The sequence below is a fragment of the Martes martes genome (genome assembly GCF_963455335.1).
Source record: "Martes martes genome assembly, chromosome: X".
In the NCBI taxonomy this organism is placed as follows: domain Eukaryota; kingdom Metazoa; phylum Chordata; class Mammalia; order Carnivora; family Mustelidae; genus Martes; species Martes martes.
Genome location: NC_137897.1, coordinates 31,187,835 through 31,207,976, shown reverse-complemented (window position 1 = coordinate 31,207,976; position 20,142 = coordinate 31,187,835). Strand labels below are relative to the sequence as shown.

General features: G+C 40.1%; 1 protein-coding gene across 1 annotated transcript in view; it reads right to left on the bottom strand.

The window, feature by feature from the left end:
* The window catches only part of PRRG1 (proline rich and Gla domain 1), a 158,474-nt gene that overhangs the window by 90,541 nt on the left and 47,791 nt on the right, over positions 1–20,142 (bottom strand). The window contains exon 2 of the mRNA XM_080794727.1: positions 3,668–3,718. Within this exon, the coding sequence (XP_080650853.1) occupies positions 3,668–3,677 (10 nt within the window). The 5' untranslated portion in view covers positions 3,678–3,718. The remainder of the gene's footprint in view (positions 1–3,667; positions 3,719–20,142) is intronic.

The following is a 20,142-nucleotide window of genomic DNA, read 5'->3' as shown; positions in this document are numbered from 1 at the left end:
TACTAAGACTTGTGTCATTTTGTCATGAATATACCAGTTGCTCAGGGGATGGGGGGGAATGGAAGCATAGAATAAAGTTTTAATTTCCATCCAAAGACGATAAAGATAAATATTCCAGCATTGTGTATATAACATTTTGTGAGCCAATACATACACATTTATATAATCCCCACATTCTCTTCCTTGTGAAAACGTTAATTCTTCAATGAAATGTTATACATGATTTTATTTACATACACTGTTCCTTTTTGTAACAGCATCTCCCCTTGTTGTCTCCTACTATTCTGGTGTTCCATAATGTATTCTATTCTTCCTGTTAAGAAAAACCTCAAGGCGGGGGGCGCGCCTGGGTGGCTCAGTGGGCTAAAGCCTCTGTCTTCGGCTCGGGTCATGATCTCAGCGTCGGGATTGAGCCCCACATCAGATTCTCTGCTCAGCAGGGAGCCTGCTTCCCCCTTTCTCTCTGCCTGCCTCTCTGCCTACTTGTGATCTCTGTCTGTCAAATAAAGAAAAGAAAAGAAAAAAAAAGAAAAACCCCAAGGACAAAAACCTATTGATCAGGAAGGGTGGCTTTCACCAGCTTAAGTGGTATTTTAAACCCCTTACTTTAGGCACCTTGCAGTATGGGATGTGTCCCTCGCTGCTCAGAAGACTGGTATTTGAGGCACTCCACTACCTGATACATGTCTTTAAGCTGTTATCATAAATGGTGATAAACAATGAGTCAATTCTCTTTGCCTATCTGTCCAGTCCTCCATGGAATATATGAACATAGTCATAGATCCGAGAAAATATTTTCTTCCGTACCTATCAAATCAACAGATAGCTCCTAAGTTTTTAATTGACTTTATACACTACTAATGACTAGGGTATTCAAACCATGGTCTACTAGAAGACAAGAAAAACTGCATAGCCCATCAGGAAACCTAGGTTTGCATTATGGCTCTCCATTTTATAGGCTGTGGAGTTTAGATTACCTTCAGTTTTGTAATCCATAAAATAAAGATAATATCCCTATTTACATCATAGTGTTCTCTGACAACTCAAATTAAGATAATGTATGAGAAATATCTGTGAGTTATGAAGTGTTCCATAGACACTTGTTGATCTCAAAATAATTATATATTCTTAAGTCCTAAATACGAAGCTCTAGCTCAGAACTCATATATCTGTAGTAAATGTGATTTCAATGACACATAAATGGACATAAATGGTGGTCTAATAAAAAGTTAAATAGACAAGTGTGTTCTCATCCTCCTACTACCACGTTTAAGACTTGGCTCACACTTTTTTTCATGTCACATAAAAGAATGATTCATCTAGCACATATTAATAAATGATTTCTTCATCCAGTATCAAAGAATATTTAAAGAAATTCATGCCAATATTAATTTTAACTTTTCACCTACACTGTATGGTTTTCCAGCTGTGTTCTTTGTTCTCATGCCTCCTTGTTAATGAGGCTAGTGCTATGTCTTTGTGATATTTTCCTCTGCTGTCCCTTTGTATGACACATTGAGCTATGTTTGTGAGAATCTTTGCCAAATCCAGTAAAAAAACTTCATTGTATGTTGCCAGAAGAGAAAAAAAATTACCACATAGTAGCATCTTTTTTCCCCCACTAACAGTGACAGCAATTAGCAAGTGAAATCAGGCAAGCTAAGTAAAGCTCAGAGAGTAAAGGATAGAGTCTTTGAGATTCAGGATGTGAAGGATGTTTTTAAAGTGGCCAACACAAACAGTCAAAATGCTATTATAAGTTTCCATGGGTTTGTAAAGTAGCATTTTTTGGAGCATTTCCCTTATCTCATCTCCAGACTGGAAATATGCCCATCCTTGCTGATAACATTACCATGTCCTATCCTTTAGCAAGAACTCCTTTCAGTTGCCTGACCATTTAAACAAAGACTTGCTGAAGAACCTTTTAAAGTAAGCTCCTAATGATCTCCTTGCTAATGACCTGATGATCATTCTGAAAAGGAAGAGAGGACACAATAAGGAATGTGTTGCTCTCAGTGCAACTTCTCCCTGTGGTCATGATGAAATCCAACAATCCAAACATTCTTCACATCCACCTGAAGCTTGAAATTAGGTGAGGACCAAGCCACAGTGAGTTACTCTGGAAACTTCTGTTGATAGCTGACTTGGAGTTAGGACATGGCAGGAATTCAGTCCCAGAACTTTCACCAGTTCTTTTCAAATTTACTCATGTTTTTTACATTTTTAAACTATGAGGAGATTGCTGTATTTTGTGGAGGCTGGAAAAGAACTAGAATCCCTGGGGCTAATCAATCCCCCAGGAAATCACTGGAAAAAACAGGTAAAATCTGACTCAACAAGGTTCAGGAAAAAATTTTTCATGATTGATCCATAATCCCTGGGGCTGCTTACCAGGGGGCTCATACCAAGGAGTGGCAAGCAAAGTGCTTAGAGCACAAACCATAAGGAGGCACTCCTTGTCCGTTGCGTAACCCTGGTCCCAAGCACTGCTGCCTACGCAAGCATCTGACCAAACCACTTCATTTTAACTGTTAAAAGACAGAGCCAATGGGGGTGTCTGGGTGGCTCAATCAGTTAAGCGGCTGACTCTTTGATTTCGGTTCAGGTCATGATCTCAGGGTCACAGATCTAGCCCTGCATCAAGATCTGCACTCAGCGCAGAGTCTGCTGAGGATTCTCTCTCCTTTTTCCTCTGCCCTTCCTCCTGCTTGTGCACACACTCTCTCCCTCTAAAATAAATAAATCTTAAAAAAAAAAAAAAAGAACCAATGAAAGTATACTTATTCAATAAGGACAGCCGAGAACAGATTGCACTGCCCTCTTCTATAGAATTCTTAAGACACTTTTACATGCGTCATTACATTATGACAGCCACAACTTTCCAAGAATATATAAATCCCACTTGGGATATGGACAAGCAAATGCAGGGGAACTCTAGGACATGATCAAGGTAGTAGAAGTAGAATTTGAATTCAGGCCTCTAACTCTATGACCAATACTCTTCTCGTTATACTACACAACACGAAGTCTCCCTCTGAGCTCCTTTATGCATACGGTTTTATGGTCTATGTTGTTTTTTATGGAGTCACTGGTGGCTGGTAATATTAACAACAAAATGACCTTGAATTTGTCTATTGTCTACTGCCCGTAAATAGCCTCATGAGAAAGGAAATATCAAAGGAGTTCATCTAATGGTTCTTAAATGCCAGGCTTTAACATTTTAGGGGAAATCAAAACCATTTATAAATCAACTTCACAGATGAATTTTTTAATACTGTCACTGGCTGCACAGCAGAATCATCTTTTTGTTTCTGTCAGTTATCAACAAGGCTTAGAAACCATTGGAAGCATATGGGTAACTTTGCTAAGAGTTGTAAGGAAGCTGGGATTAGGACAGGTCTATATATATCAAGTTTGAGCCTTCTCTCCCTCTACTGGGAGATGTTCAGAAAAGAGCAGAAGGAAGGAAAACAAAAGACCCTAGCCAATGAGCAGCATGTGGTCTGTTTTTCTCTGCACTGTCCTGCTTCAGACAAAAACTTTCTAACACTAACCAGAAATACAATTTAGATGTCCACAAAATACTTGGAATTGCAAATTTAATTTCTTGGATACATAGATTAACATGGAGAAAGTATGAATTATTAAAAAGCAAACAGAAACTTACTCTTCCCCATGTTTTCTTGTGGTCTCTGGCAGGTCCCTGGATGATGACTCCCTGTATAAAACACAGCACATACACACAGTCAGATTCACAGAGGTTGAGTCACTACATCAAGTAAGTTCCATTAAAGCCGATGTGGTCAACACGAACATTTCATTTTAGTGCATTCCAATCCTGCCCCCTACACAAATGTACTCTTCATCACAAATAGGTATCTAACTTCAGAGAACAGAAACACAGCATTCTGAAAGCACGGACTCTATCTGTATCAACTTACTATGTCCTTGTTTGTCTAGCATTAGTTTCTGCCCTTGCCAAATAAAAGGCATCAAATTGGTCACACGCTCATTTCTTAGGAGGGCAGTGACATAAACAAAAAATGTTAAACAAAATGATGAAGGGCCCAATTTTAATAACCAAGCAGCATGTTATTAGTTTGCCTATCCCTGGCTTCTCTTCAGTGTCACTCTGTGACAAATCCAATACCCTTTACAGTGTAACATTTTCCTGAATGGTGTCAAACAGCAGTACCCCTAATTAAATTATCCCTGAAGCAAAGCAGCCCACAGAGCTATTACCAATAAACAGTATGAATCAATAACCATGAATTACTGACAATGGAAATTTTGTAGGAAAAAAACCACATAATCCAAATGCAGGTATGCATGGAAGAAAAGCAATTCTTTTTTAATTTTTTTTTAAGATTTTATTTATTTATTTGACAGGCAGAGATCACAAGTAGGCAGAGAGGCAGGCAGATAGAGAGAGAGGGGGAAGCAGGCTCCCTGCCGAGCAGAGAGCCTGATGCGGGGCTCAATCCCAGGACCCCGGGATCATGACCTGAGCCGAAGGCAGAGGCTTTAACCTACTGAGCCACCCAGGTGCCCCAGAAAAAGCAATTCTTTTTTTAAAAGATGAAAATACATTACACAGAAGCTAATTCATACCATAATGCTTCATTTTCTTACAGGGTTCAATCACAGAATTACCACACATTTATTATTTACCTGCCACATTCCCAACATGGAGCTAAGCACCAGAGGCAAAATTATAAGACATAATCTATCTGTCCATTAATGAATGTATAACCTACTTGAAGTTAAGCATGTACGAGAGAATGATATCATCAAGATGGCCATATAGGTCATTCGCAACTATAGTACCCCTCACAAGAAGACCAACTGGCAACTATCCATAGAAACATCAGTGTGAAATCCGGCATTAGAAGAGGACTGGACACATTCTGACCCACTGCCTTTCCCCTACAGTGCCATATTGAGAGGGCTTCCCCCCACCACCTCAGCCCAGGAGTGATGGTTCCTACAGTGGGAAAAGAGAGCCTAAGGCAGACATCTAGCTCCCTCAGCACATGGGCCCCTTTGCAGGAAGTCCACTCATGTCTTGCCTCATAGGGGTCAGTGGAAGAATCTGCAGAGCTTGACCACTGGGGATCAGCTAGAGAGGGAGAAGGGCGTGGGGCTTACAGCAGGTCTTGGCAGATGGCATTCTTGCTTGCAGCAACACTGCTGAGCAGAGATCCTAGCCAGCAGCTCTGGCCATCGGCAGAGTTGAGCCAGTGGCCCTCTCTGGCTAGGGAACTTGATTGGCAGTTTTGCCTGATTTGGATCCCCAGTCACTGAGCCATACTGGTAGGGGAGCCTGTTCTACCACCCTGCCCAAGAAGGGATGCAAATTCCCAGCCCTACCTTAGTGCTAAACATAGCCTCCAGCTCTGCCCACCCAGGAGGCCCAGCCAGAGAACTAGAGTAGCCACAGAGCTCATCCTATAGCCCTGGCTCAGTCAGGAAGTCAAGCCAGCAGCCATGCGCAACAGTTCAGCATAGCCTCTGGCGCCATATAATCAAGGAGCCTGGGTAGTGACCTGGGAAACGTGGGGGCACAGCCTATTGTACTGTGAGACACAGCCCAGCCTACAATCTCATCCAGTCATGGAGCTCACTTTACAACCCTGATAAGCAGAGGACCCCAGACTACTGGCCCTATCCAATTGTTGAAAACAGTCTGTAGCCTTGCCCAGGTAGGAAACCAAGCTGGTAATCTGGCCAGTCAAGGAGCACTGCCTGTGATCCCACCAGACAAGGAAGTCTAGCCAATGACCTTGCCTTCCAGGTGAGCACAGCCCATGGATCACATGATCAGGAAGATGAGCATGCCCCACTCAACTTCAGGGCATAAACTGTGGGCCCTGTGTAAACACAGACTTCAGCCAGTGGCACCATCTGGTTGTGGAGCACAACCTGAGACCCCATACAACCAGGGGTTATTGTGGAGCCCATCCTGTAGCCCTATACAATCAAGAAGTTTATCCAGTGGTGCCACCCTGCCAGGGAACACAGCCTGGGACTTTGACCAACCAGAGGTGATTGCAGAGCCTAGCTAGTAGCCCCACCTGACTGCAGAGCACAATCAACAGCCCCACCTAAACAAAGAGATGGTTGCCCACTAATCCTGCTTGAACATGGAGCCCAGTCAGCAGGACCACCCAACTGTGGAGCCCAGCCAGCATCATTCCCCCCAACCTCAGAGCATGGACAATGGCCTTGCCCAACTAGAAACGCCAAGAGCAAGCCCTGCCTTCTCACAGAGGCTACCAGATGACCTGTCCAGTACTCCCAACCTTTAGTGACTGGTGAAGGTCTTTCCGTGCTAAAATGAACTTGTAAAGTGTGAAAGAGGAGATTGCTAAAGCAAATGCAGAGACACCAATGCAAAGAATCAAGAATCATGAATAAAAAGGTAAACATAACATCACCGAAGGAAACTAATGAAGCTTCAATAAGTGACCCTAACAAAATAGATTTATAGATTGCCTGAAAAGGAATTCAGAATAATCCTCTTAAAGAACTTTAATAAACTACAAGAATACACAGATAAATGAAAATAGGAAAACAATGCCATGAACAAAATGAGAAGTACAACAAAGAAAGAGAAACCATCAAAATCAGAAATCTTAGAGCTAAAAATAGAACTGCAGAATTCAACAGAACAGAACAGCTTACCTATCAATAATTACTTTTAATATAAATGGATTAAATTCACCAACCAAAAAACACAGAAAGTCTGAACGGATTTAAAAAAAAAAAAAACCAAAAAAAAAAAACAAGGTCCAAATGACATACTGTCTACGAGAGACTTTAGTTTTAAGGACACATATAAAATGAAGTGAAGAGACAGAAACAGATATTGCAAGCAAATGATAACCAAAAATAGTAGAGATAGCTATATTGGTTACAAGATAGACTTTAAGCTAAAAATGGTCACAAGAGACAAAGAAGGTCATTATATAATGAAAAAGGATCAATTCATTAAAAAGATAAAACAATCGTAAATATTTATTCACCCAATACTGAAACATGTGAATACATAAAGCAAATGCCAACACAACTAAAAGGAGAAATAAACAGCAATACAGTAATAGTTGGGGACTTTATTTTTTTTTTAAAGATTTTATTTATTTATTTATTTGACAGACAGAGATCACAAGTAGGCAGAGAGGCAGGCAGAAAGAGGGTGGGGGAAGCAGGCTCCCTGCTGAGCAGAGAGCCTGATGTGGGGCTTGATCCCAGGACCCTGGGATCATGACCTGAGCCGAAGGCAGAGGCTTTAACCCACTGAGCCACCCAGGCGCCCCTAGTTGGGGACTTTAATATCCACTTTCAGTGATCGGTAGATTGTACAGACAGAGAATCAATCAGGAAACAGCAGATTTATACCACAGTATAGGCCAAAGGGACCAAACAGACATAAACAGAACATTCCATCTAACAGTAGAATACACATTCTTCTCAAGTACACATGAAATGTTTTCTATGATAGATCATATGGCAGGCCACAAGTCTCAACAAATTTAAGCAAACAAATTATATCACCTACCCTTTATAGGCACAATGGTATGAAACTAGAAATCAAGAATGGGAGGAAAGCTGTAAAATCCTCATACATGGGAGTTAAACAACATACTCCTGACCAACCAATGGACCAAAGAAGAAAGCAAAAGGAAAATTAAAAAAAAAAAAATCTTGAGATACAAGAAAATAGAAACACAGTGAAAGAAAAACAATGGAATGCAGGAAAAGCAGTTCTAAGAGGGAAGTTTATAGCAATGAACTTTCAAGGAAAAAAAAAACAAGCCCTAAGTTAGTAGAAGAAATAAATACTAAATATAAGGCAGAAATGAAAGATAGGAAAAAAGAAAAAAATTAACAAAACTGAGAGTTGATTCATTAAAAAGATGAACAAAATGGACAAATCTTAAGCTAGACTGAGAAAAAAAATAAGATCAGAAATGAAAGAGGACACATTACAAGTCATACCACAAATGCAAAGGAAAATGAGACTACTATAAACAGCTATACACCAACAAATTGAACAACTTAGAAAAAATTGGTGTATTTTTATAAACATATAAGCCACCAAGGCTAAATCATGAATAGAAAACGTGAACAGACTAATAATGAGTAAGGAGATAGAATCAGTACTCAAAAACCTCTCAAAAAAGAAAAGTCCTGGACTAGATGGTCTCTGTGGTGAATTCTAATTTTTTTAAAGATTTTATTTATTTATTTGATAGAGATCACAAGCAGGCAGAGAGGCAGGGGGAAGCAGGCTCCCTGCTGAGCAGAGAGCCTGATACGGGGCTCGATGCCAGGACCCTGAGATCATGACCTGAGCTGAAGGCAGAGGCTTAACCCACTGAGCCACCCAGGCACCCCATGAATTCTAATATTTAAAGAATTAGTCAATCCTGTTCGAACTCTTCAAAAAAAAGATAAAAATCATATAATCATCTCAATAGATGCAAAAAAAGCATTTAATAAAATTCAACATTCATTCATGATTAAAAAAAAAATCTCAATGAACTGGGTACAGAAGGAATATACCTCAATATAATAAAGGCCATATAAGAGAATCCCACAGTTAACATCATACTTAATGATGAAAGTTGAATGCTTTTCCTCTAAGATCAGGAATGGTCTTAGATTCCCAAGGATGCCCACATTCCCCACTCCTACCCAACACAGTAATGAGGTCCTAGCCAGAGTGATCAGGCAAGGGAAGAAAAAAAAAAACATCTAACTCAGAAAGGAATAAGTAAAATTCTCCCTGGTTGAAGATGATATGATCCTATATACAGAAAATCCTAAAGATTCTGCAAACAAACAAACCTGTCAGAATAAAAGAACTCAGTAAAATTGCAGGATTAAAAATCAACATACAAAAAAAAAAGTTGTTTACAGAGCCTAGCAATGAACTGTCTGAAAAATAAAAAGTAACCCCACTTATAATGGCATGAAAAAGAAAAAAAAAATACAGGAATAAATTTAACCAAGGAAGTGAATAATCTATGCACTGAAAATTGGGTAAGATGTTCACAAAAGAAAAAGAAACGGATAAATGGAAAAATATCCCATGTTCATGGATTGGAAGAATGTTATTAAAATGGCCATACTACCAAAAGCCATCTATAGATTCAACACAATCCCTATCAAAATTCCAATGGCATTTTTACAGAAATAGAAAAAAACAATCCTAAAATTTGTATGGAACCACAAAAGACGCTGAATAGCCAAAGCACTCTTGAGAAAGAACAAAGCTAGAGACATCATGCTTCCCGACTGCAAACTATAATACAAAACTACAGTGATCAAGACAATATGATACTGGTATAAAAACAGACAAACAGACCAAAGAACAGAATCCCAAAAGCAGAAATAAACTGAGGCATATAAAGTCAACTAACACTCACTTGACAAGGGAGCCAGGAAAACTCAATGGGGAAAAGACAGTCTCTTCACAAATAGTGCTGGGAACACTAGACATTCACATGTTAAAGAATGAAAATGGATCTCCGCCTTATACCACTGACAGAAATTAACTCAAAATGGATTAAAGAGTGAAATGTAAGACCTGGAACCATAAAACTTTTGGAAGAACAAACAGAAAAAAAGTTCTCTGAAACTGGTCTTGAAAATGATTTTTTGGATATGACAACCAAAAACACAAGCAACAAAAGCACAAATAAATGAGATTACACCAATCTGAAAAGCTGCCGCACAACAAAAGAAATGATCAACAAAATGAAAAGGCAACATAGGGAACTGGAGACTTTATCTGCAAACCACATATGTGATAAGGGGTTAATATCCAAAATACAGAATGAACTCAGACAACTCAATAGCAAAAAACAACCAAATTTAAACATGGGCAGTGGACCCAAGTACACATTTTTCAAAAGAAGAAATCCTTAACAAATGGTTAAGAGGCACATGAAAAGGTGCTTATCGTAACTAATCATCAGGGAAATGAAGATCAAAACCAAAATGTTTTATTACCTCACACCTGGTAGGATGTCTATTATCAAAAAGACAAAAAATACCAAATGCTAGCAAGGATGGGAAGAAAGAGAACCCTTGTACCCTGCTGGTTGGTAATGTAACCTGGTATAGCCACTATAGAAAACAGTAAGGAAGTTGCTCAGGAAATTAAAAAAGTAGAGCTGCTGGGGCACCTGGGTGGTTCGGTCAAACATCTGCCTTCGGCTTAGGTCATGATCTCGGAGTCCTGGGATCATGCCCCTAGTCGAGTCAGGCTCCCTGCTCAGTGGGGAGTCTGCCTCTCCCTCTATCCCTCCCCTTGCTCATGCTCCTGCTCTCTCTCAAGTAAATACAAAAAATCTTTTTTTAAAAAAGTAGAACTGCTATATGATCCATCAATTTAACTTTGGAGTACGTATCTGGAAGAAATGAAATCAGTATCTGGAAGAGATTTCTATACCACCATGTTCACTGCAGCATTATTTACAATAGTCAAGACACAAAGATCCACGGAGATGAATTTTAAAAATGTGACATATATACACACACACCCACACAATGGAATATTATTTAGCCACAGAAAAGGAAATTCTGTCATTTACAACAACACAGATGAACCTTGAAGGCATTATGCTGAGTGAAATACATCAGACATTGAAAGACAAATATTGTATGACCTCATTCATATGTGGAAGCTTTAAAAAAGCCCATAAAAACAGACAACAGACCGGTAGTTGCCAGGGGCAGGGGGAAAGGGGTTATGGGTGCAGGTGGTCAAAAAGTACCAACTTCTAGTTTTAAGCTGAATGCATTCTGGGGTATAAAGTACAGCACAGGGGCCCCTGGGTGGCCCAATGGGTTAAGCCTCTGCCTTTGGCTCGGGTCATGATCTCAGGGTCCTGGGATCGAGTCCCGCATCGGGCTCTCTGCTCAGCAGGGAGCCTGCTTCCCCACTCTCTCTCTCTGCCTACTTGTGATCTGTCAAATAAATGGATTTAAAAAAAAATTAAAAAAAAGTAAAGTACAGCACAGTGACTACAGTTATCAATGCTGTACTGTATATTTGAAAAACACTAAGTGAGTAGAGATTAAAAGTTCTTGATACACACATTTTTTTTTCTACTGAGTAAAGCAACAGAAGTTTATTAAGTGAAGATACAGAAAAAGCTCTCAAGAGTGAGAGGGGTCCTAACAGGGTCGCCAATGAGAGCCTTTGGTGTTGGTCTTTTATAGAAAGCTAACCAGGGAGGGGCACCTGGGTGGCTCAGTGGGTTAAAGCCTCTGCCTTCGGCTCAGGTCATGATCCCAGAGTCCTGGGATCAAGCCTGCATCGGGCTCTCTGCTCAGCAGGACGCCTGCTTCCTCCTCTCTCTCTGCCTGCCTCTCTGCCTACTTGTGATTTCTGTCTGTCAAATAAATAATAATAAAAAAAAAAAAGAAAGAAAGCTAACCAGGGAACTTAAATCCTTTTAACATCTCTATTGGTAACACCTTCAATGGTTTACTTCCTCTTTTAAAGGCTGGTTATTCTGCATTGGTCACAGGTGATTATCATAAAGACACCCACCTCACACACCTAGGGCAGGAACACACACACACACACAATTAAAACTATGTGAGGTGATCTGTTAACTAACTTTGTGGTAATCACTTCACAATATATATGTGTATCAAATCAACATCTTTTTTTTAAAGATTTTATTTATTCATTTGTCAGAGACACAGCGAGAGAGGGAACACAAGCAGAGGGAGTGGGAGAGAGAGAAGCCGGCTTCCTGCCGAGCAGGGAGCCCGATGCAGGAATTGATCCCAGAACCCTGGGATCATGACCTGAAGGCAAAAGCCTGGCGCCCCTCAAATCAACATCTTCTATACCTTAAACTTACACAATGCTTTATGTCAACTATATCTCAAAAAAAGCCATAAAAAGAAGCGCCTGGGTGGCTCAGTGGGTTAAAGCCTCTGCCTTCAGCTCAGGTCATGATCCCTGGGTCCTGGGATCGAGCCCCGCATCGGGCTCTCTGCTCAGCAGGGAGCCTGCTTCCCTTCCTTTCTCTCTGCCTGCCTCTCTGCCTACTTGTGATCTCTGTCAAATAAATTTAAAAAAAAGAAATTAAGCATATATGAAACAGAGACAATTAGGGAATATATATGAGACTGAGACCTGATAACTAGTTGTGTGATGCTGGAAAATAACTTTCTATCTCAAATTCCTTAGAAATGAAGGGCACTGAACTACACGTGTTTCCCAGATTGTCCTCCACAGGATGTTAAAAGTGCATTATTCAAAATCAGGGCTCTGATCAAATAAATGTAAGAAATGCTGTGTTAAAGTTAAATGGGTTTATTATAAGACTTTCCAGAGTCTTAAAAATGCCAATTAGCAATGTGATCAAAGTATAGTCTCTCAGAGTATTTGGCTACTTAATCCGTTTGTAAGTAATCAATATTTCTCAGGAGTCCTATTCTTTGGAGCTCAGTTTGGGAAACTGGACAAGGCAATTACGAAAGCCTCTTGCAGCTCTGAAATTTCATTATTTTCTAACAAGGTAGTAATTGTACAGAACAAAATTAACATAAAGTGAATGAAGAAAGAACTCAGGGGGGGTTAGATTCTCAGAGAATTTTGGAACCAAAAGGAACTTCAGAAATCATCTAATGGTTTCTCTCACTACTGCCCCCACCCCTTTTATTTAAAGCTGCAAACCACTCTCAAAAAAATCTTATACAGAACACCAGTACATAAAATGGGTCAGGGCCAAACTCTGCAGGTTCACTTGACGTGGACAGCTGTCGTCCCACCCACTGGGATTTCTCCTTGAGGCAGCACAGATATACCTCATGAGAAAGCCCGCACCACAGGAAGCAGAGTCTGAAATTTAGTGACTCCCTGACCCATCAGATGAAGCTATTTGGGGAAGGCTCTAGGAAATAGCTGGAACTCTCATACATATTCATAGAACGTCTTTTACCCTTCTCAAGTATCACCTTAACTTTCATCGTAATCCCTCCAACTCAGATAAATAAAATCAGTATTATGTAAAAAGAACGACAAAACCGACCTCACTCCAGGAAAAACTGTATGAAAGCTATTGTACTAAAACGCAACCCCTGTGCGAGAAATCATGAAAGAGTTAAGCACAGGAGTCACAGGGCTAAATTTCAATTTAGAGACGGTATCTCTGATGGCAGTAGGGAAAGGAGCTCTGACTGGTGAGAGTACAGTGATATCAGACACTAGGGAAATCTGGCAGAACTTCTTGTATTTTATTTCTTCTTTCTTCCTTAATATTTAATAAAGCCTTTTTGAAAAGAAACAAGCCCCTTGCATTTGTGTGTCAGAGGAACCACAAAGGAAAGGTTTGTCATGCATGGGCCAGGACTTTTAAAGAGGACTTGCCTCTCTAGAGGTCAACATGGTGGAGCGGAAAGGCATCGAAAGCAGCCGTCTTCCAGGGCAAGATGAAACTCAGGAGGCAAAAATCACTATTTCCTGTCAGCTGCCTCACCTAGTGTTCCAGGAGCAAACCTCCAACAACCAGAACCTTATTTTACAAAAGACAACTTCCTTACAGAGGTAAGAGGTTCAAGGCCTACTGTCCACATTACTCCCAAACCCCGAACTCCCCCAGTCACAGGTTACCACCATGCTTCTGATGCCAGGTGTAGCCTGCTCTTTCCACTCTATTTTCTTTTTTTCAGCCCTGTGTGTGTGTGTGTGCGTGTGTGTGTGCGAGTGAGTTCTAGTTTTTATACCTCTCTAAGTAGGAGTATTTGTCAAACTTGATTCTCAGGTCCCCATCCCAAGCATCACTTCCAGAGTAATAGCAACACACTTGAAAAAATGAACAAACAAAAAACAATGTCAGCAGAGCAGGTGTTAGCCAGACATTAGGAAATAAAAATCACTGTTCCATGGATTTACCCAGCCTGGCATTAAACACTCTCTATAACCAGGTTCCACCTTTCTTAACAGTTATACCACACTCTGGTCAAATTGGCCGCCACCCATCCCTTAAATACGCTTTAAACTGTCCCAATTCTATGTCTCTGCTCTTTTCCTCTGCATTATCGACACCTACTCAAATTCCACCCATCTCTCAACATCAGTGAAGACTTTCCTCATTACCTGAACAGGAAGTAATCTCTTTTTCCTTTGTTCTCTCGTATAATATGGAATTTAGGTGCTATCTCATACAGATGTGAATATATTACAGTATATCTCAGACTGTCCAATTCTCAGAGGGTAAACGATTTGTCTTCTACTTCTTGTCTAGTTTGCGCAGGGCACTAGATCATTCCGTGGGAGGGTTCTAGTGCCCTACGCAAACCAGACTTAGGGGAAGCTCCCATACCAAGTGTATTTGGGACACATCATGTTTGCCTAAGTTTCCCTTAGTATTGATCACTGCATCAAATTATAGTCATTTACATACCATCTTAATCAATTTCATGATTTTTGCTAGATGCATTTATCATCTATACTTCCTATTTTTTTTACTTCAGTATGCACTTTAGTCCTGTCCTATAAAATAGAACAGGAAAGCATGGGTTCGACTATATTTTATTTTTCTAATGCACATAAAATGCGTAACTATTAAAATTCTCAAATTTTTTCAGGATTTCCTACAGTTATTTTGCATACCACAAGCAGTACACTTTGTAGAACAATGTTCATTCCTGTCATTAATCAAAAAATATTTATTGATAGTTGTCTTTCTCCAATTGACTTATTTCGCTAAGCATAATACCCTCTAGTTCCATCCATGTCGTCGCAAATGGCAAGATTTCATTTCTTTTGATGGCTGCATAGTATTCCATTGTATATATATATACCACCTCTTCTTTATCTATTCATCTGTTGATGAACATCTAGGTTCTTTCCAAAGTTTGGTTATTGTGGACATTGCTGCTATAGACATTCGGGTGCACGTGCCCCTTTGGAGCACCACGTTTGTATCTTTAGGGTATATACGCAGTAGTGCAATCGCTAGATCATAGGGTAGCTCTATTTTCAGCTTTTTGAGGAACCTCCATGCTGTTTTCCAGAGTGGCTGCACCGGCTTGCATTCCCACTAACAGTGTAGGAGGGCTCCCCTTTCTCTATATCCTCACCAGCATCTGTCATTTCCTGACTTGTTAATTTTAGCTATTCTGACTGGTGTGAGGTAGTATCTCATTGTGGTTTTGATTTGTATTTCCCTGATGCTGAGTGATGTGGAGCATTTTTTCATGTGTCTGTCGGCCATCTGGATGTCTTCTTTGCAGAAATGTCTGTTCATGTCCTCTGCCCATTTCTTGATTGGACTATTTGTTCTTTGGGTGTTGAGTTTGCTAAGCTTTTTATAGATTTTGAATACTAGCCCTTTATCTGATATGTCATTTGCAAATATCTTCTTCCATTCTGTCAGTTGTCTTTCGGAGAAAGTAGGAAAAGAAAAAATGAAAGAAGATGGGATCGAGAGGGAGACAAACCATAAAAGACTCAATCTCACAAAACAGGCTGAGGGTTGCTGGGGGGATGGGGGTCGGGAGAGGGTGGTGGGGTTATGGACATTGGGGAGGGTATGTGCTATGGTGAGTGCTGTGAAATGTGTAAACCTGGCGATTCACAGATCTGTACCCCTGGGGATAAAAATACATTATATGTTTATAAAAAAAACAAAAAAATTAATTAAAAAATAAATAAATAAAATATTTATTGAGTGTCTTTTACTTGCCAGGCACTGCTCTATTCTTTAGGACAGTTGTTCTCAGCTATGGGCAATTTTCTCCCCACAGGACACTTTGCAATGTCTAGAGATATTTTCATTTGTCACAACTGGGGAGGAGTGCTACAAGCATCTAGTGGGCTGAGGCCAGGGATACTGCTAAACATCCTACAATATGCAGAACAGCCCTCCCACAACAAAGAATTACTCAGTCCAAAATGTCAATAGGGTCAAGGATGAGAAACTTTGCTTTAGAGAAACAGTAGGAAAGAAAAGAGACAAATTCTCTGCTTTTCTGGAACTTAAAATCCATTAAGACAATATCATAGATAGTCTCTTCCAGTATGTTCAAGTAAGATTCCTTAGTCTACAACTGACAGAACATCTTCTTTGTGTGTTATTTCTTTTTTTTTTCCCTAAGATTTTATTTATTTGACAGAGGTCACAAGTAGGCAGAGAGGCAGTCAGAGAGAGAGAGAGGAGGAGGAAGCAGGCTCCCTGCCGAGCAGAGAGCCCGATGTGGGACTCGATCCCAGGACCCTGAGATCATGACCTGAGCTGAAAGCAGAGGCTTAACCCACTGAGCCACCCAGGCACCCCTGTGTGTTATTTCTTATATATGGAAGGCATGCTGGCACTAAGCTGATTTCTAGTATCAGGGCCTCTTAAATAACAGTAGGTTATACACATCCTTATGGGAGTTCCAGCCAACAGGTCAGAGTATGGGTTTTGTCACCACACAAGCCAGGGTGTGGGGTCTGCCCTGCCAACTACTATCCGACCTTGGGCAAGTTATTTACCTTCTTTAAACCTCAGGTTCTTCATCCATAATGGGGTTATTAATGGTAGCCCTAATTTCACAGGCTTTGAAAGAACATGAAATGATACCAGAACAGTTACTGATAACAATAAACATGCGTTCGGCAGGACTTACGAGAATGACAATAATTTCCTTCTGCTAAAATGTCTTGGTTCAGTCTAGTTCTGGTAGTTTATTTTCTAGTTGATCAATCTGGTTCAATACATTAAGTATAACGATAACTAGAGAGAATATATTTTATGAGCTGAATTTTTAACAATAAAATCTGATTTTAAAGCTGCAGCTTTAGCTGCATGTACTATTAAAATTTGGAATGTGTACCACCAGTTTTCTAAGAGCTTCCCTTCCCATCTTTTAGGTCCCTTTACATGCACTTACTCCTCTTTTCCCAGCCTTCCAGTGACAATCATAGTTTGGAAACTCCTAACCCTGGGAGTGATTCTTTTTCTAGTGATTCTTTGAGATTCAATTATATCTAGCTTTTCATTATTTTTGAAACCCTGCAAGCTACATTTTAATCTGTAGATAAGCACTTCAATGCTGGCTTTAATTTTCAGCCACATGGGTCTCTCATGACTGGTTAGGTAGGTCAATCACTTCACTATCCTCCCTGGTACTCAAATACACCATTACATTAATTTCTGGCCACCCTACTAAAGGCTTTGCCCGTCCTAGTCTCCTGCTCTTCCTGAAGTCCCAAAGCCCCTTCTCATTTTTTTAAAAGATTTTATTTATTTATTTGACAGAAAGAGACACAGCGGGAGAGGGAACACAAGCAGGGGGAGTGGGAGAGGGAGAAGCAGGCTTCCCTCCGAGCAGGGAGCCCAATGCAGGGCTCCATCACCGGACCCTGGGATCATGACCTGAGCCGAAGGCAGAAGTTTAATGCCTGAGCCACCGGTGCCCCACCCTGTTCTCATTTTTAATACTAAGAAGGACTAAGGGTCCTGCTGCATACTCTAGAGATGAGATGAAGTCCATTCTTCCCTCAGTAACTTTTTAAAAAAGATTTTATTTATTTATTTGACAGAGAGAGCTCACAAGTAGGCAGAGAGGCAGGCAGAGAGAGAGTGGGGGAAGCAGGCTCCCCGCTGAGCAGAGAGCCCGATGCGGGGCTCGATCCCAGGATCCTGGGATCATGACCTGAGCCGAAGGTAGAGGCTTAACCCACTGAGCCACCCAGGTGCCCCTTCCCTCAGTAACTTTTAAAGCCCCAGCTCTGCTCAGCTGCCTAAGGGCTTTTCTGTAAGAGATGGGTTCTACTAGGTTTCTGAGTGCTTCCCCTCTGCATCTTCTCCACTTGAAATAATAATGATTCCACTGGTATATATTATATCTCCACAACCATAAAGCAGTTTCACATATATCATCTTATCAGTGCTTGCAACAACCTTATGAGGTAAGTACACTAATACCTATTGATAAATGATAAAACTAAATTTAAGAGGAAGTGACTCACTCATGTTCACACAGTAAGTAGGGGCACCCCATGACTGTTGTCTTTAACTTATCAACATATTCACATCAAAAGCGCTCACATTATAACTGTATACCTCAATGACTTCACAAACATATCTGTGTAACTGGCATCCAGATCAAGACTCAGAACACAATCCAGGATTTTAATCTAGAGTTCCTGACACCAACTCCAGTGCTCTTTCAATCATGTATATAGTCATTCCACACATATTTACTTACTGCTTACCACATTTGAGTAATTTTGTTAGCAGTTGGGATTTGATGGTAAATAAAACAGATGTGCCCTAATAAAGCTTAGAGGCTCTGGGGAAGCATAATAACTTTTTAAAATATACATAAAGGAACAAAAGGTATTAAAGAAACTGAAAGAAGTTTTGTATGGCTTCAGCATGACCAGCAAGAGAGAAGCTGGGAGTCAGAGACAATAGGTCAAATTATATAAAGCTTTACTGGGTGAAAAGCTCAGATTTTATTCTAAATATAATGGGAAGCCACTAAATACCTCTGCATTCATAAAGAAACTATTCCCCAAAAGCCTCCTTAATTAATTCTTCAATTACCCTAACCTTCAGGTACTTACTATGTGCCACTCACTTTCCCAAATACATTATCTTCAACGTGTAACAAATGACATAAAGGCTTGAGAAACATGTAAGTAGCATGTACTAATATATGACAAAATTAATAAATTAGAAAACTATAACATATAAAATAGTTTTTGAAACAATATATGCAATGTATTAATATTTATAGATGCTGTTCCTTCCAGTGATATACACAAGGCAGCAGTATCAAAAGTGCTGTCAGATATTATGGAATTCCTTGGACACTTACCTTTCAGAATCTAGAAAACAAAATTAGGAAAATTATGCAAATGAAGAAAGTAACATTTTGTTTCCATCTGCTTGCCAGTTATCCTGAGATTTGGATAAAGTTGTATATAGCAGATTCAGCACAGTCATCTTTTCAATTCAACAAATATATACTGTGTAACTCTCAAACACACATTGTGTTTCTCCTACTTGCCTAGGTTCTAGGGATACAACAGCAAACAAAAGATGAAGAAAAAAAGTCTCTGTTCTCATGGAAGTTATAATCTAGATGGGAAGAACTAATTCACCTGTGCTTGTTTAGACAAAAAAACAAGAAAATGTCCCACATGTTAAATTGTGACAAATAGTGGTACATTCCAATAAAAAAACAAGACTGGAAAGGAAGACAAAAATTTAAAGATGATTGTCTATGTAAGTACTTTTTAAAAGATTTTACTTATCTATTTGAAAGAGGGAGAAAGAGAGCACAAGTAGGGGAGAGGGGCAGAGGGAGAAGCAGGCCCCCCACTGAGCAGGGAACCTGATGTATGGCTCAATCCCAGGACCCCGGGGCCATGACCTGAGCTGAAAGCAGATGCTTAACCAACTGAGTGACCCAGGTACCACTCTATTTTTAACTCCTTGAGGAACCTCCATACTGTTTTCCAGAGTAGCTGTACCAGCTTGCATTCCCACTAACAGTGTAAGAGGGTTCCCCTTTCTCCACATCCTTACCAACATTTGTTGTTTCCTCTTTTGTTCATTTTAGGCATTCTGACTGGTGTGAAGTGGTATGTCATTGTGGTTTTGATTTGTACTTCCCAGACGCCAAGTGATGTGGAGTATTTTTTCATGTGTCTGTTGGCCATTTGTATGTCTTTTTTGGAGAAATGTCGGTTCCTATCATCTGCCCATTTCTTGACATTTCTTTGTTTTTTGGGTGTTGAGTTTGTTAAGTTCTTTATAGATCGTGGCTGCTAGCCTTTTGTCAGATATGTTATTTGCAAATACTTTCTCCCATTCTGTAGGTTGCCTTTTAGTTTTGTTGACTGTTTCCATTGCTGTGCAGAAGCTTTTTATTTTGATGAAGTCCCAATAGTTCATTTTTGCTTTTGTTTCCCTTGCCTTTGGGGAAGTGTCTAGCAAGAAGTTGCGGAGGTCGAGGTCACAGAGGTTGCTGGCTACATTCTTCTCTAGGATTTTGATAGACTCCTGTCTCAGTCTAGGTCTTTCACCCATTTTCAGTTTATCTTTGTGTATGTTGTAAGAAAATGGTCCAGTTTCATTCTTCTATATATGGGTGTCCAATTTTCCTAGCACT